The sequence below is a fragment of the Scyliorhinus torazame genome, chromosome 9 (genome assembly GCF_047496885.1).
Source record: "Scyliorhinus torazame isolate Kashiwa2021f chromosome 9, sScyTor2.1, whole genome shotgun sequence".
NCBI lineage: Eukaryota > Metazoa > Chordata > Chondrichthyes > Carcharhiniformes > Scyliorhinidae > Scyliorhinus > Scyliorhinus torazame.
In genome coordinates this window covers 161080178-161097723 of record NC_092715.1, presented here as the reverse complement: position 1 = coordinate 161097723, position 17546 = coordinate 161080178, and the positions used below count along the sequence as shown (strand labels likewise).

The 17546-nt window shown below is 51.6% G+C and overlaps 1 protein-coding gene across 1 annotated transcript in view; it reads left to right on the top strand.

Annotated features, from left to right (window-relative positions):
- Positions 1-17038, top strand: part of agtpbp1 (ATP/GTP binding carboxypeptidase 1) — a 462243-nt gene extending 445205 nt beyond the window's left edge. The window contains exon 27 of the mRNA XM_072516701.1: positions 15936-17038. Coding sequence (XP_072372802.1) covers positions 15936-16020 — 85 coding nt within the window. The 3' untranslated portion in view covers positions 16021-17038. The remainder of the gene's footprint in view (positions 1-15935) is intronic.
- The last annotated feature ends 508 nt before the right edge of the window (positions 17039-17546 follow it).

Genomic DNA, 17546 nt, shown 5'->3' with positions numbered 1-17546 from the left:
CAGCGCGGGAAAAACCCCACGCTTTCCTATCGGCCCCGCCCCCTATGGCGCAGCTCCCTCATTCCCCATCCCCCCTCTCAGTCCCTTTTTCACTGGCGCCCACATTTCTCCGTGTCCCCCCATCTCGAGGAGAGAAATTCCCCATCTATCGCTTCAATATTATAAACCTCCCATTTCCCAATTTACATTTCTCTACCACAACCTCGTTGTTTCCCCCCCAGCATCAGTCTCTCAGTTCTAGTCCAGTTTCTCTTATTGGATGAAGGTCCATGCCTCATCCGCCGTTTCGAAGTAGTAGTGCTTGCCCTGATGCGTGACCCACAATCGCGTCGGCTGCAGCACCCCAAATTTTATTTTCTTCCTGTGGAGCACCACCTTGTCCCAATTAAAGCTCGCCCTCCTTCTCGCCACCTCCGCACTCCAGTCCTGATACACTCGTATCACCGCATTCTCCCACCTGCTACTCCGTACCTTCTTGGCCCAGCTCAAAACAGCCTCTCTGTCCGTGAAGCGGTGAAATCTCACCACTATCGCCCTTGGTATTTCTCCCGCCTTTGGTCTTCTCACAAGGACCCGGTGAGCCCTTTCCACCTCCAGGGGGCCCGATGGGGCCTCAGCTCCCATTAGCGTATGGAGCATCGTGCTCACATAAGCCCCAACGTCAGCTCTCTCTGTTCCTTCGGGGAGACCTAGAATCCGTAGGTTCTTCCTCCTCGAGCTGTTCTCCAGGGCTTCCAGCCTTTCGATACATCTCTTATGTAGCGCCTCATGCGTCTCCGTTTTTACCACCAGGCCCTGTATCTCATCCTCATTTTCGGCTGCCTGTGCCTTCACTCCACGGAGCTCTATCGCCTGGACCTTTTGTGTTTCCTTCAGCCCATCGATTGCAAATAACATCGGCGCCAGCACTTCCTTCTTTAGTTCCTCCACACACCGTCAGAGGAATTCCTGCTGGTCCGGGCCCCATGTCGCCTGGGCTCCATCCGCCGTCAGCTTGCTTCTTCCTTCTCTTCTCTGCCGCTGCTCCAAAGGATCCTTCGCAATCTGGCCACTGCCACTGGTCTTTTCCATACACACCCGGGGGGGGGCACCTTCCTTCGTCACCCCACACTGGGTTTGGTCTGAAAATATTTCCGTTGGGGCTCCCGAAAAGAGCCCAAAAGTCCGTTAGAACGGGAGCTGCCGAAACGTGCGGCTTAGCAGTGCATCCCCGCAACCGGAAGTCCCTCTCAGGACTTTTAATACACCAGTCTCATTTGAAGACATTAGAACAAATAAGGTATTCTTGTCATCTGGAGATTGTGGCATGCTTATCATTTTCAACACAGCAACAAATCTGCATATGATTGCAATCATATATGTGGTACCTACATATATCAACATCTTTGAATTTTATGATGACCACTTCACTGGTAGCAGCAAACTGAACGGTGTTTGTTACATGCAAGCTGCATATAGATCCTAATGTGCTCACAGTTGTGCATCAATGGTGCGAGTACCATTTTGTATCAGAAAGCAGACAGAGAAGCAACTTCAGTGCCTACCTAATGTAGATATTATTGGGAAAGTTGGGGATGAGCATACCCCTTAGTTCTCACCCATGACAGTTGTCAAGAAACCCAAGAGTGAGAACCAGATTAGAATCTGCAGTCACCAAATTAAGCCATACAAACGGTGACAAAGTTGCTAAAACTATCTGATACCAAAGTGGCAACAAAACAAGGTGAAGCATTGCAATTACCGATGACGGCTGTGGAAACACAAATCTGGAAACTAGAGCGAGTGGCTGCCTACAACAAAAAAACAACAGGAAAGGTGAATCAACTGGGGATAACAAAAGAAGTTAAGGACTGCATTAGATCAAAGGAAGTGGATTTTAAAGTTGTCAGAAAAAAATGGTATACCGAGGATTGGGAGCAGTCCAGCAAAGGAGGACCAAGATAAGGAAAGGGAAAAGGGAATGCAAGCTAGTGAGAAACAAAACAGCGGACTGTAAAAGCTTCTTTACATGTGTGGAAAGGAAATGATTAGCAAGTGCAAATGTGGGTTCGTTTCAGGCAGAGACAGGAGAATTTATAATGGAGGGTGGGAAAATGGGGGAGAAACTAAACAATTACTTTGTGTCTGTCTTCACAGAGGACAATACAGAAAATCTCCCAGAAATAGGAGGGAACCAAGGGCTTGTGAAAATATGGAACACAAAGAAATTACTATCAATAAAAAGATAGCAGTGGTTTGAATATGAAGTGGTTTGAAAATTGATAAGTCCGCTGGACATGGTGAGTTACATCCCAGTGTGTTGAAGGAGGTGGATATAGCGATAATGTATGCATTGGTGGTTATCATAGAATCCTCTCTGTGCAGAAGGAAGCCATTCGGCCCATTGAGTCTGCACCGACCCTCCAAAAGTGCACCCTGCCCAAGCCCAACAGTTGGACACTAAGGGCAATTTATCATGGCCAATCTACTTAACCTGCACACCTTTGGACTGTGGGTGGAAACTGAAGCACCCGGAGGAAACCCGCGCAGACACGGGGAGAATGTGCAAACTCCACACAGTCACCCAAAGTCGAACTTATATAGATTCTGGAAATGTTCGTGCACATTAGAAAGTATGTGACCGCGGTGACTCTGTGTGGAGATTGAATTTTCTCCCCGTGTCTGCGTGGGTTTTCCGGTTTCCTCCCACATCCAAAGATGCGCAGGTTAGATGGATTGGCCATGCTAAATTGCCCCTTAGTGTCCAAAGATGTGGAGATTAGGTTATGGGTTGCAGGGATAGGGTAGGGGATTGGACCAAGGTAGGGTGCACTTTCAGAGGGTCCATGCAGACCCGATGGTCCGAACGGCCTCCTTCTGCACTGTAGCGATTCTCTGATTCTATGAAAAGATTGATTTGAGACCCACTTTGCAGAAATGACTCCTGTCAATGAAGCAAAGAGTGCAGTTCATCTGCCTTACAACCTGTGTCCTAACCCTAAAGCATATGACTCTCTCATTCTAGCCAGGGCAGTGCAGAAGACAGCAAGGTACTGTGTGTCAACAAGTATTGGAGCAATCTCTGTAAAGAAATACAAACTGTTAGTGACAATAGTAATCTGGCCTGCACCCTTGGGTCTTAAAGGAAATGACTTCAGAAATAGTGGATGCATTGGTAGTCATCTTCCAAAATTCCCGAGGTTCTGGGAAGTTCTGAGCTGTTTGGAAAACCACAAATGCAACGGCTCTATTCAGAAAAGGAGAGAGACAGAAGGCAGGAAACTAAAGAACAATTAGCCTAACTTCTGTCATTGGGAAAATGTTAGAATCCATTATTAAGTAGGTAGTAGCAGTTAGAAATTACAATCAGGCAGAGTCAACATGCAGCTAGTGCTGTTAAAAGGGGGCATTTCTTACCTCTCTGCACCCCAGTTACTCCACGCCAATGTAGGGGAGGGGCTATTCACTGCTCCTGTCTCAGCCAGCCTGAGTGGGGGAGGTTGGGTGAGACATGGACTTTGAAATTACAGCGTGGATAAATCCATCGAGAATGGCAATCCACCGGAGATTACCACTCTGAGGAATTTCTAGTTATTTAACTGCCGAGAAACTGCAGAAGGCTGCAGTACAGGGAAATCTTGTACATGAATCACAAAAAGTTAGAATGCAGGTACAACAACTGCTCAGTATGGCAAATGAAACATTGGCCTTTATTGCAAGGGGAATGGAATGTGAAAGTAGGAAGGTAGGAACAGCTGTACAGAGCATTGGTGAGACTACACCTGGAACTATGGGGCACTCTTTTAAGATGAGGGGTCTCCCAATAATATGGAGATGAGAAGTTTCTTCCCTCATGTCATGATATCCATATTAACATATCATAAGACCATAAGACATAGGAGCGGAAGTAAGGCCATTCGGCCCATCGAATCCACTCCACCATTCAATCATGGCTGATTTCAACTCCATTTACCCACTCTCTCTCCATAGCCCTTCATCAAGAATTTATCAACTTCTGTCTTAAAGACACTCAACGTCCCGGCCTCCACCGCCCTCTGTGGCAATGAATTCCACAGACCCTCGATGCAACCAAAAGTACTCAGACCTCCTCTTGATCGTGGCCATACTCGCCATCGGGACCTCGTACAACAGCCTAACCCACCTGACGAACCCCTCCCCAAACCCGAACCTATTCAGCACCTCACACAAGTACCCCCACTCTACCCGATCGAAGGCCTTCTCAGCGTCCATCGCCACCAATATCTCCGCCTCCCCCTCCCTCGCCGGCATCATAATAACGTTAAGGAGCCTCCGCACATTTGCGTTCAACTGCCTCCCCTTCATGAAACCTGTCTGGTCTTCGTGGATGACCTGCGGCACACAATCCTCAATTCTCGTGGCTAAGACCTTCGCCAGCACCTTGGCATCTACATTTAACAATGAAATCAGCCTGTAAGACCCACACTGCAGGGGATCCTAGTCCCGCTTCAGGATCAAGGAGATCAGTGCCCGGGACATCCTCGGGGGCAAAGACCCCCCTCCCTTGCCTCATTGAAGGTCCTAACCAGCAACGGGCCCAACAGGTCCATATATTGTTTGTAAAATTCGACTGGGAAACCGTCCGGCCCCGGTGCCTTCCCCACTTGCATGCTCCCTATCACTTTGGCCACTCCTCCAGCCCAATCGGGGCCCCTAATCCCGCCAACAGTCCCTCCTCCACCTTTGGGAACTTCAGTTGGTCCAGAAAGCGGCCCATCCCTCCCTCCTCTAGTGGGGGCTCAGACCGATACAGTTCCTCATAAAAGTCCCTGAAGATCCCATTGATGCCAACCCCACTCAGCACCACACTGCCCCCCCCCCCCTATCCTTAACTCACCCAATCTCCCTAGCTGCATCCCGCTTCCGAAGCTGAGGCGCCAGTATCCGACTTGCCTTTTCCCCATATTCATAAATTGCCCCCTGGGCCTTCCTCCACTGCGCCTCCGCCTTCCTGGTGGTCAACAGGTCGAATTCGGCCTGGAGGCTGTGCCTCTCCCTCAACGGTCCCTCCTCCGGCACCTCCGCATATCTCCTGTCTACCCTCACCAGCCTCTCCCTCTCCCTCTGCTCTCTCCTCTCCTTGTGGGCCCTAATGGAGATCAGCTCACCCCTATCCACCACCTTCAGCGCCTCCCAGACCATCCCCACTCGGACTTCCCCGTTATCGTTGGCCTCCAGGTATCTCTCTATGCTTCCTCGGACCCGTTCGCTCACCTCCTCATCCGCCAACAGCCCCACCTCCAAGCGCCACAACGGGAGCTGGTCCCTCTCCTCCCCCAGCTCTAGGTCTACCCAATGCGGGGCCTGATCCAAAATGGCTATCGCCGAGTACTCGGTATCCTCTACTCTCGCAATCAGCGCCCTTCTCATAACAAAAAGGTCGATCCGGGAATAGGCCTTATGAACGTGCGAGAAGAATGAAAATTCCCTAGCCCCCGGCCTTGCAAATCTCCAAGGGTCCACTCCTCCCATCTGGTCCATAAACCCCCTCAGCACTTTAGCCGCTGCCGGCTTCCTACCCGTCCTAGACCTGGAGCGATCCAGTGCCGTATCCAACACCGTGTTAAAGTCCCCCCCCCATTAGCAGGCCCCCCACTTCCAAGTCCGGGATCCGACCCAACATGCGCCGCATAAAACCCGCATCGTCCCAGTCCAGGGCGTACACGTTGACCAGCACCACCCTTTCCCCTTGCAGCTTACCACTTACCATTACGTACCTGCCGCCATTGTCTGTCACAATGCTCAACGCTTTGAACGACACCCTCTTTCCCACCAAGATCGCCACCCCCCGATTTTTGGCATCCAGCCCTGAATGAAACACCTGGCCTACCCACTGATGCACGATCAATTGCACAAAGACTAAAGTTGGGTACAACTGTGGCTTTATTACAATCAGATGCGTGGCCTCCTGCTGCAGCTGGCGAAATGGCAGGGCACTGGAGGTCATGCATATTTATACAGTTCTCCGTAGGCGGAGCAAGCCGGCAGGAGCTACCGGCGAACCTGTCGTGCAGGTCCTACCTTACATCTCCTATTACAGTGGTTCACCACATTCACCCCCTGTTAAAACTGAGTCCGGCGGGAGTGACGTGAAACTATCTACAATTAGGCAATTATGTACAGTGGTAGGGAAAGAAAAGTCCATGTTGACAGTCCGGAGTCCGTCGAAGGTTCAGCCGGTCCGGTGCTTTGGTGCTTCGTTGGGAGCGGCGTAATGGTTGCGGCGAAGTCGGTGCTGGCGGTGGTGGAGGTGGCACCGGTGGCGGTGCTGATGCTGGCCAGTCATCGGGGAACTCCGGGAGCGTGCAGAAGTCCTCTTCATCATCTTGTGCGGAAAAGGGGAAGGGGGGGTGCTCTGGTGGGGTCAATATTGGCGGCGCGGTGGGAGGTGGGGGGGGCGCATTGGTTGGGGGGGGTGTTGGGGTGGAGACTGACGGTGCCAGGTCCCTGAGTGAGACAGTATCTTGGCGGCCGTCAGGGAACTCAACGTAGGCATATTGAGGGTTGGCGTGGAGCAGGTGAACCCTGTCCACCAAGGGCTCCGCTTTGTGGAGTCGGATGTGCCTACGGAGAAGTACTGGTCCTGGAGCAGCGAGCCAAGTCGGGAGCGACACCCTGGATGTGGACTTCCTGGGGAAGGTAAAAACACGTTTGTGGGGTGTGTTATTAGTGGCGGTGCACAATAGTGACCAGATGGAGTGTAGAGCGTCAGGGAGGACCTCCTGCCAGCGAGAGGCTGGGAGGGACTGTAGGGCCAGCTGGACGGCCATCCAAACCGTCCTATTCTCCCGTTCTACTTGCCCGTTTCCCCGAGGGTTGTAGCTGGTCGTCTTGCTGGAGGCTATACCCCTGCTGAGCAGGAACTGACGCAGCTCATCGCTCATGAATGAGGATCCCCTGTCACTGTGGATGCAGGCGGGGTAACCGAACAGAGCGAAGATGGTGCTGAGGGCCTTGATGACGGTGGCAGACATCATATCGGGGCATGGGATGGCGAAGGGGAATCTGGAGTACTCATCAACCACACTGAAAATGTAGGTGTTACGGTCAGTGGAGGGGAGGGGCCCTTTGAAATCCACGCTGCGGCGTTCAAAGGGGCGGGAAGCCTTCACCAGGCGCGCACGGTCTGGCTGGTAGAAGTGCGGTTTGCACTCCGCACAGACCGGGCAATCCCAGGTGACTGTCCTTACTTCCTCGACGGAGTAGGGCAGATTGCGAGCTTTGACCAGATGGTACAATCGAGTGACCCCCGGGTGACAAAGGCTGTCGTGTAGGGCCCAGAGTTGGTCCACTTGTGCGCTGGCACATGTACCTCGGGAGAGGGCGTCTGGGGGCTCGTTGAGTTTACCGGGGCGATACAAGATCTCGTAATTATAGGTGGAGAGCTCGATTCTCCACCACAAGATTTTATCATTTTTGATCTTGCCCCGCTGTGTGTTGTTGAACATGAAGGCTACCGACCGTTGATCTGTAAGGAGAGTGAATGTCTTACCGGCCAGGTAATGCCTCCAATGCCGCACAGCTTCAACGATAGCTTGGGCCTCCTTTTCGACGGATGAGTGTCGAATTTCAGAGGCATGAAGGGTGCGGGAAAGAATGCCACGGGTCTGCCTGCCTGGTTTATAGTGGCGGCAAGGGCGATGTCTGAAGCGTCGCTTTCTACTTGAAAAGGCAGTGACTCGTCCACTGCGTGCATCCCGGCCTTGGCGATGTCTGCTCTGATGCGGGCGAAAGCATGTTGTGCCTCGGCCGCGAGGGGGAATTGGGTGAACTGAATGAGTGCTTAGCCTTGTCCGCATAGTTTGGGACCCACTGAGCGTAGTAGGAAAAGAACTCCAGGCAGCGTTTGAGGGCCTTGGGGCAGTGGGGGAGGTGAAGTTCGATGAGGGGGCGCATGCGCTCGGCGTCGGGCCCGAGAAGCCCGTTTTGGACTATATAGCCGAGAATGGCTAACCGGGTCATGCTGAATACACACTTCTCTTTGTTGTAGGTCAGGTTGAGAAGAGTGGAGGTGCGGAGAATTTCTCGAGGTTGGCATTGTGGTCGTGCTGGTCATGGCCGCAGATGGTACATTATCTAAGTACGGAAAGGTGGCCCGCAAACCGTACTGGTCGACCATTCGGTCCATCTCTCTTTGGAAGACCGAGACCCCATTTGTGACACCGAAAGGGACCCTAAGGAAGTGGTAGAGGCGACCGTCCACCTCGAAGGCAGTGTATGGCCGGTCCAACTTCTGGATGGGGAGCTGGTGGTAGGCGGATTTCAGGTCAATTGTTGAGAAGACCCGGTACTGTGCAATCTGATTGACCATATCAGATATGCGTGGGAGGGGGTACGCGTCGAGCTGCATGTACCGATTGATGGTCTGACTGTAGTCCACGACCATCCTGTGTTTCTTCCCAGTTTTAACCACTACCACTTGAGCTCTCCAGGGGCTGTTGCTGGCCTCGATAATACCCTCCTTAAGCAGCCGCTGGACTTCGGACCTGATGAAGGTCTTGTCCTGGGTGCTGTACCGTCTGCTCCTAGTGACAACGGGCTTGCAATCCGCAGTTAGATTGGCAAAAAGCCGGCTGAGGGGGTTTATGGACCAGATGGGAGGGGTGGACCCTTGGAGATTTGCAAGGCCGGGGGCTAGGGAATTTTCATTCTTCTCACATGTCCATAAGGCTTATTCCCGGATTGACTTTTTTATTTTGAGCAGGGCGCTGATAGCGAGAGTAGAGGATACCGAGTACTCGGCGATAGCCATTCCGGATCATGCCCCGCATTGGGTCGACTTAGAGCTGGGGGAGGAGAGGGACCAGCGCCCGTTGTGGCGTTTGGAGGTGTGGCTGCTGGCGGACGAGGAGGTGAGTGAGTGGGTCCGAGGAAGCATAGAGAGGTACCTGGAGGCCAACGATAACGGGGAGGTCCGAGTGGGGATGGTATGGGAGGCGCTGAAGGCAGTGGTTAGGGGAGAGCTGATCTCCATTAGGGCCCACAAGGAGAGGAGGGAGCAGAGGGAGAGGCTGGTGGGGAAGACCGTGAGGGTAGACAGAAGGTATGCGGAGGTGTCTGAGGAAAGACTGTTGAGGAAGAGGCGCAGCCTCCAGGCCGAATTCGACCTGGTGACCACCAGGAAGGCGGAGGTGCAGTGGAGGAAGGCCCAGGGGGCGATTTACGAGTATGGGGAAAAGGCAAGCCGGTTGCTGGCGCATCAGCTTCGGAAGCGGGACGCAGCTAGGGAGATCGGGGGAGTTAAGGACAGGGGAGGGAGTGTGGGGCTGAGTGGGAATGGCATCAATGCGGCCTTCAGGGACTTTTATGAGGAATGTATCGGTCCGAGCCCCCACTGGAGGAGGGAGGGATGGGCCGCTTTCTGGACCAATTGAAGTTTCCGAAGGTAGAGGAGGGACTGGTGGCGGGATTGGGGGCCCCAATTGGGCTGGAGGAGCTGACCAAAGAGATAGGGAGCATGCAGGCGGGGAAGGCACCGGGGCTGGACGGTTTCCCGGTCGAATTCTATAAAAAATATATGGACCTGTTGGGCCCGTTGCTAGTTAGGACCTTTAATGAAGCAAGGGAGGGGGATGTCCCGGGCAATGATCTCCTTGATCCTGAAGGGGGACAAGGATCCCCTGCAGTGTGGGTCTTACAGGCCGATTTTGGTGCTAAACATAGATGCCAAGGTGCTGGCGAAGGTCTTAGCCACGAGGATTGAGGGGAGGCAGTTGAACGTGAATGTGCGGAGGCTTCTGAATGTTATCATGATGCCGGCGAGGGAGGGGGAGGCGGAGATTGTGGAGTCGATGGACGCTGAGAAAGCCTTCGATAGGGTAGAGTGGGGGTATCTGTGGGAGGTGCTGAAGAGGTTCGGGTTTGGGGAGGGGTTTGTCAGGTGGGTCAGGCTGTTGTATGAGGTCCCGAAGGCGAGTGTGGCCACGGACAGGAGGAGGTCTGAGTACTTTCGGTTGCACCGAGGGACGAGGCAGGGGTGTCCCCTGTCCCCCCTGCTCTTCGCACTGGCGATTGAACCCCTGGCTATGGCACTGAGGGAGTCGAGGAACTGGAGGGGGGCTGGTGCGGGGTGCGGAGGAGCATAGGACGTCACTCTATGCGGACGACTTGCTGTTATATGTGGCAGACCCGGTGGGGGGAATGCCAGAGGTAATGAGGATTCTCAGGGAATTCGGGGATTTCTCGGGGTATAAGCTCAACATGGGGAAGAGTGAGCCGTTCGTGGTTCACCCAGGGGACCAGGAGAGGGGGATTGGCGAGCTCTCACTAAAAAGGGCGGAGAGGAGCTTCAGGTATTTGGGGATCCAGGTGGCCAAGAGCTGGGGGGTCCTGCATAGGCTTAATTTCACAAGGCTGGTGGAGTAAATGGAGGAGGAGTTCAAGAGGGTGGGACGCGTTGCCGCTGTCCTTGGCGGGTAGGGTGCAGTCAGTCTAAATGACGGTGCTCCCAAGGTTTTTGTTCCTGTTCCAGTGCCTCCCCGTGTTTATCCCGAAGGCCTTTTGTAGGCGGGTTAACAGGAGCATAATGGGGTTCGTGTGGGCGCGAGGGACTCCGAGGATGAGAAGGGTGTTCCTGGAGCGGGGTAGAGATAGGGGGTGGGCTGGCGCTGCCCAACCTCTGTGGGTGCTACTGGGCCGCCAGTGCGACGATGGTGCGCAAGTGGGTGATGGAGGGGGAGGGGCTGCATGGAAGAGGCTGGAGACGGCGACCTGTGTGGGTACGAGTCTGGGGTGCTGGCAACGGCGCCGCTGACGCTACCTCCAAGGTGGTATACCACGAGACTGGTAGCGGCTGCCCTCAAAATCTGGGGGCAGTGGAGACGGCACAGGGGGGAAGTTGGGGCCTCGGTGTGGACCCCAATACGGGGGAACCACCGGTTCGTCCCAGGGAGAACAGATGGAGGGTTTTCGGGCTGGCGCAGGGCAGGGATACGAAGGTTGGGAGACCTGTTTGTGGACGGGAAGTTCGCGAGCCTGGTGAGTTGGAGAAGTATGGGCTCCCCCCCAGGGAACACCTTCAGGTACTTACAGGTAAGGGCATTTGCCAAGCGGCAGGTGGTGGAATTCCCACGGCTGCTGCCATGCTCAGTACATGACAGGGTGCTCTCGGGGGGGGGTTGGCGGGAGTGGGGAAGATCTCGGAAACTTACCAGGTGATGCAGGAGGAGGAGGAGGCCTCGGTGGTGGAGGTGAAAGGTAAGTGGGAGGAGGAGTTGGGAGAGGAGATCGAGGAAGGGACGTGGGCAGATGCCCTAGGGAGGGTGAACTCTTCATCTTCGTGCGCGAGGCTCAGCCTCATACAGTTTAAGGTGCTGCACAGGGCACACATGACCGGGACAAGGATGAGCCGGGTTTTTTGGGGTGAGGACAGGTGTGTTAGGTGCTCAGGGAGCCCAGCAAATCACACCCATATGTTCTGGGCATGCCCAGCGCTGGAGGAATTTTGGAAGGGCGTAGCGAGGACGGTGTTGAGGGTGGTAGGATCCAGGGTCAAACCGGGCTGGGGGCTCGCAATATTTGGGGTGGCAGAGGAGCCGGGAGTGCAGGAGGTGAAAGAGGCCGGTATTCTGGCCTTTGTGTCCCTGGTAGCCCGGCGGAGGATTTTTCTTCAGTGGAAGGACTCGAGGCCCCCAAGCGTGGAATCCTGGATCAAAGATATGACGGGGTTTATTAAGTTGGAGAGGGTGAAATTCGCCTTGAGAGGGTCTGTACAAGGGTTCTTCAGGCGGTGGCAACCGTTCTTAGACTTCCTGGCAGAACGGTAGACATTGGTCAATGGCAGCAGCAGCTCGGCGGGGGGGGTTACTTTAATCATGTTTATTTACACTGGGGGATCTGAGGGGGTGTATATATTTGCTATGTTGGCTTTGTGTTAAGTTGGGGTGTTAATTTATTATTTATGTACAGGGGGGAGGGGGGTATGGAGGGTTGTGTTTTGACTGTGTTTGGTATTTAACCCTGTTGGGTTCCTTTTTCATTTTGTTATTGATATTCTGTGGAAACCTTAATATAAATTTTTTTTTTAAAGTGATAGCACTTTACACTCCTGGGCTGGGATTCTCCACCCCGCTGGGCCACATTTCTACCCCGACCGACCAGCGGGATTCTCCGTTACGCCAGCCGGTCAATGGGGTTTCCCATTGTGGGGCAGCCCCACACCGTCGGGAAACCCCCGGGCGCCGGCATAATGGAGAATCACCCCGGCAGAGAATCCTGGCCCTGAACTCTCAAGTGCCTTCTCAAAGGCACAAATGCCATGTCTCAGAGGATGATTAGTGCACTGCATGTCCAGCAACCTTTGATGCCTGAACAGTATGTCTGTGCCTTAGGAGCATCAGCACCTCAGAGGCAGCTGCCAACAATCAAACACTAAAGAGCAGGGCTTCATCACTGAGGACCCTCTCACAGTCACAGGGTAAGTGTGTAGATGAGCAGAGAGCTGCTGAGCATGCCTGGAGTCTAGCTATGATGCATCACCAGTGTTATCCTTGGAGCTGTCCTCAGAGGTGCTCTCTTGGGTGGCAGGGGGGGTGAACGACTCCAGATGGACTCATCAGATGGAACTCCTGCGAGACAATGGACATGTGATCAGTGAAAGGAAAAGGTTAATTTTGTGGGACATCAGCAACTCACTTGAGACAGGTCATCTGGATGAAGAGGCAATGGACTCTCACCTCTCTGGGGTAGGCCAACCTCGCTGTCAGCCACTGCTCTCTCCTCAGGTAACCCTACAATCTCCAGGGCCCATTCCTCGTATCTCTGGGATTCCTCCACCACCCCTCAGTCATCCTTTCCCTCTTATTATGGTCTATCTTCTCCTGCGGAGATAACGAGAGGACATTGTGAGCTGCACTCTTGTTGAGTCAGGGTGGCATGTGTGGGCACGCTACCTTGATGAGAACGGGTTGTGCTGATGGGTGCTGGGGATCTGAGGAACAAGCTTGAAGATCGGATGTGGAGAGGGTGCATGGATTTGGGGCGTGGGTAGTGTTTGGAAATTTGAGGGGTGGCAGGCAGAACTGGCGACAGGAGAGAGGTGGTAACTTACCCTTGCAGTTCTTTGGAGGTTGTTGGTGTTAGAATCATAGAAATGTTGCAGAACATAAGGAGGGCATTTGACCCATCTTATCCATGCCACCCTGAGGACAGCCAGGTGCCCTTTCTAATTTCACCTTCCTAGACCTGGCCCATAGCCCTGTAGCTTAGAGCACTTAAGGTGCAGGTCCAGGCACTTTAAAAAAGAGTTTAGGGTCTCTGCGTCCACCACCAACTCGGGCAACGGATTCCAGACTCCCACTCCCCTCTGTGTCAAAAGGTTTTTCATCATGTCCCCTCTACACCTTCTGCCACTTATCTTGAATTTGTGTCGCCTGGTTTTAGAATTCTCCACAATGGGAAATAATGTTATCCTGTAAACTCTATTTCTTTCCTTAATAATTTTCTACACCTCAATTAAGTTACCCCTCAGCCTTCTTTATTCTTCAGGTCAGCATCGCCAAAGCGAGGAGGAGGGCTGTGCGCTGCTATGCTTGTGGGTTGACTGGGAATGAGTGGTGAGGGAGGGTTTAAAAGCAGCTCCTGCTTGATAGCGGTGATCAGCTGAGGCATGGGCCAGGCAAATCAGATGGTGAGGGATCCAGGAATGGCATGATTCACGGTGGGGGGGGGGGGGGGGCTCATTTTTGGCACTGTGTCGTTGAATACAGGCCGTGATCTCACCAATGCGGCCGCCAAGAAACACCCCGTCAAACATGCAAAAATTGGATTTGGAATTATTTTCGCTGAATTGCCCTTTGTGTATCCTCTGCCATGGCTGTGTCAGCCATTCCCACAGCTGTAAGGGTTGCAGTGGGGGAGTGTTTCTTAGTTTTGCACAGGACTGACATTGTCCAACTCTGTCTTCGATTTGAGCATCTAATCCTGGCCACCAAAAATAATTGTGTGCCAGTTTCTTCAACCTCACAGCACCAGGATGTCCCCCATCCAGTTGATCAAGGACTTTATTATGCAAGCACGTAGGAATAATCACTTGGATTCCCCATAATCAAATTCAATTCTGGACTGTCAACTCAAGTCTTCTTATATTGTAGGGTTTAAGGTCTTGATTCTTATGCTGTACGTCTGCCTTCGTTCCATTTTGGACCATCATAACCTTTCCTGTCAATGGATCGTTTCTTGTGTACCTCTGTACTTGAAATGAAGTCACAGGCACATTATCCACAATTAAGAAATACAGGATGTTGACAAAATTTTCTTCAGGTTGTTGTTTAATTTGTAATGGCAATCTTGACAAAGCATAAGTATTTGCATATTGCTATGATATTGGATATCATGGGTGGGATTCTCTGTTTTCCGACGGCGATTTTGTCATCGGCCATTGGCAGAGAATCTATTTCTACGACCGAATCGGGGGCAGCACCTGTTTTACGCAGGGTGCGCATGCTGTCCCCTCCAAAACGGCATCATTACATCGCACACCGCACTCCGTTGGGACGGTCTCAAGATGTCACCTGAAGGACCTCCCTCAATGCTACGGCCCCGATGGGGCAAGTTCCCGACCGCGCAGTTGGCGCGTGGTCTCAGCAGTTGGGAACCCAGCGCGGCTGCAGATATGTCCAGCGCCGCCACAGTCGGGCGGTAGCCGTGCTTCTGGCCGGGGGGCTTTGGCGAGGGCTTGGGGGGGGGGGGGGGGTGAGGGGGTGTCCAGAGGGGCACTATCTGGCAGGTCGACTCTGCACAGAGCCGGTGCCATGTTGTACGTTGCGACCGCTGCAGGTCATTGCCATGCGCATGTGCGGCCACGGACCCAGCAATTCTCTAGCCGTTTATTTTGTGTAGACCGTGTGTTTTACATGGCGCTAGCCCCTCACTGGTCGGAGGATCGGTGCTGGGATGGTGCCGATTTTTCCCACGTAAAACGCCACAGATCCTCCGGACATAGCCTCAAAATCGGAGAATCCAGCCCCATGTGTGTGTGCCAATAATATCAAAGACCACCTCTGTACATACTAGCTGCTGAAGAAGGAATACCTTTATACGGCCCAAAGATTGTCATCAAGGGTCAGTGATCCGTCAGAGGAATAAAACGACGTCCATAAAGGTAGTGGAAAAACCTTCTTACCCCAAATATGATGCTCAAAGCTTCTTTTTCTAGCTGAGCATAATTTATTAATGCGCTGGTAAGAGTTTGTGAAGCAAATGCTATTGACTGCTCCTTTCCTAAAGGCACAATGTGTGAGTCAACTACCCCATTGGATGATGATAGGGTGAAATGCAAGCCAGTTGTAACTTCAACTTGGGATTGTAGTGAAGCAATAGCTGTGACTTCTTTAAAGCCTCTTTTACCTTTTTATATGCACTTTCACATTTTTCTGACTAGTGCCATACCTGTTTGGCACATAACAGTGTGTAAAGGCTTCAATTATGTTGCTAAATTCTGTAATAATATATGAATCCCAGAAACCACCTTAGTTGTGTTACATTTTGAAGACATAGTGCTTCTAAGATTACTGTCATCTTTTTCAGCTCCATGTGCAAACCATCTTTATCAATGATGTAACACGGGTAGTTTATGGATGTCTTGAAAAAGTTACACTTTTCCTTTTTAACTCAGAGATTATGGCTTTCTAGACGTTTCAAGTGCTCTTGTTCATTTCAACCAGTGATGGGAATGTCAGCTAGGTAACAGGCGGGATAAGTGTGTTGTTTGTTCTTTCACACCTTGGGTGTTGGTGAGGTTTTCCGTTGATGCTTTGACAATATAGCCCTTTTTGCCACAGTTCTTGCCATTAAGGATACTGGCTTTCAAGGCCTGTACTTCAACTAACCTTCCTCCCTTCCAATTTGTTTTACTAGAGACCTCATCATCCACAATGCAAATGTTTCTCTTGTCTGATTGTGGTTTGTCTTTTTCACAGAGCTTATACAGAGTCGGAAGACTTTTCGATTCGCCATTCCTGCAGCCCATTTAACTTTGCCACGTACACAGTTCCTGCAGCCTAGAATCTACCCACTTCTAACGGAAAGCAAGTTTTGAAAGCTGTTGTTCTGCTTCCTCACGGTTGTATTCCAATTTTTTCTTTTAACCTTCAGCATCTGCAGCTTTTGCATCAACTGACGTGTGAGTCTGGACCTGAGAATCTTTTCTCTGCGCAACATTTCTTGTCGACGATTTGGGTCACAGCCCAAATTTTTCTCTTTGCCTCAATCCTCGTCGCCAGTTTTCGTTTTTGTTACATTCTCTAAGTGCCACAAAGAGAAAATGTATGGAGGTGCTGCACACCTGGATTCTTACAAACATGATGTGAGGTTTTATTAGAAGATGTTGCTCATACAACCTAAGATGGAGAACTGAAAGCCCACGTAAAAACACTCTGCTGATGCCACTACAGATCGCATGACGTTTCACCAGCAGGGATGTATTCCTTGATACATAACCAGGTTCGTTGGGCCAATTGGCCTACTCTTGCTCGTACCTCATATCCACACCCCCAAGGATGTGCTATGGGACAGTAGCCTGGACCAGGAGACCAGTAGGATGTCCAAAGTTCTGATTCAAGGATGAAGTCGAAAGAGCCATGAAAGCCCTCAACATCAATGTTGACAAGTGAGGAACTTTAGCTGATGACCAATGCAAGTGTCGACATCAGCTGTAGGAAGGAGTTCATCACCACAACAACATGGGGTTTTAGAATTTACACTGCAGGTGTCAACCCTGCAAGCAAGGTGCCAGGAAGAAATCAACACCCACCACTAGCAGGGGACAACTTCACATATAGAACTTGCATCAGATTGTCTTTTCAGAATTGGCTTATTCAGCCATCAAAAGAAATGCAGCAACATTCTAAGGCTGCATTCCTATTATCTCTTTCAGAGTGAAGGATGTGAATCACCTTTTGCTAAAATTAACAATCAGGTGAAAATATAGTGATTAGTTGTTCCTGCACCACATTTTGCTTGCCACTTCCTGCTCCTTCTGTGAAAAATTAATCAATTAAAGAACACAATTTTTTCTTGCCCATTTCCTCTGCCAGTTTTCTCTTTTCTGTAAGCTGTTACCTTCTTACTGTGTGCCTAGCTATACCCCAGTACCTTAGCCAAATGGCCTATTGTACTTGAGTGAGCTTTAACATTAAAAACAAAGAACAAAGAACAAAGAAATGTATAGCACAGGAACAGGCCCTTCGGCCCTCCAAGCCCATGCCGATCATGCTGCCCGACTAAACTACAATCTTCTACACTTTCTGGGTCCGTATCCCTCTATTCCCATCCTATTCATGTATTTGTCAAGATGCCCCTTAAATGTCACTATCGTCCCTGCTTCCACTAGCTCCTCAGGTAGCAAGTTCCAGGCACCCACTACCCTCTGTGTAAAAGACTTGTCTCGTACATCTACCTTAAACCTAGTAATTGACCCCTCTACCCTGAGGAAAAGCCTCTGACTATCCACTCTGTCTATGCCCCTCATAATTTTGTAGACCTCTATCAGGTCGCCCCTCAACCTCCGTCGTTCCAGTGAGAACAAACCG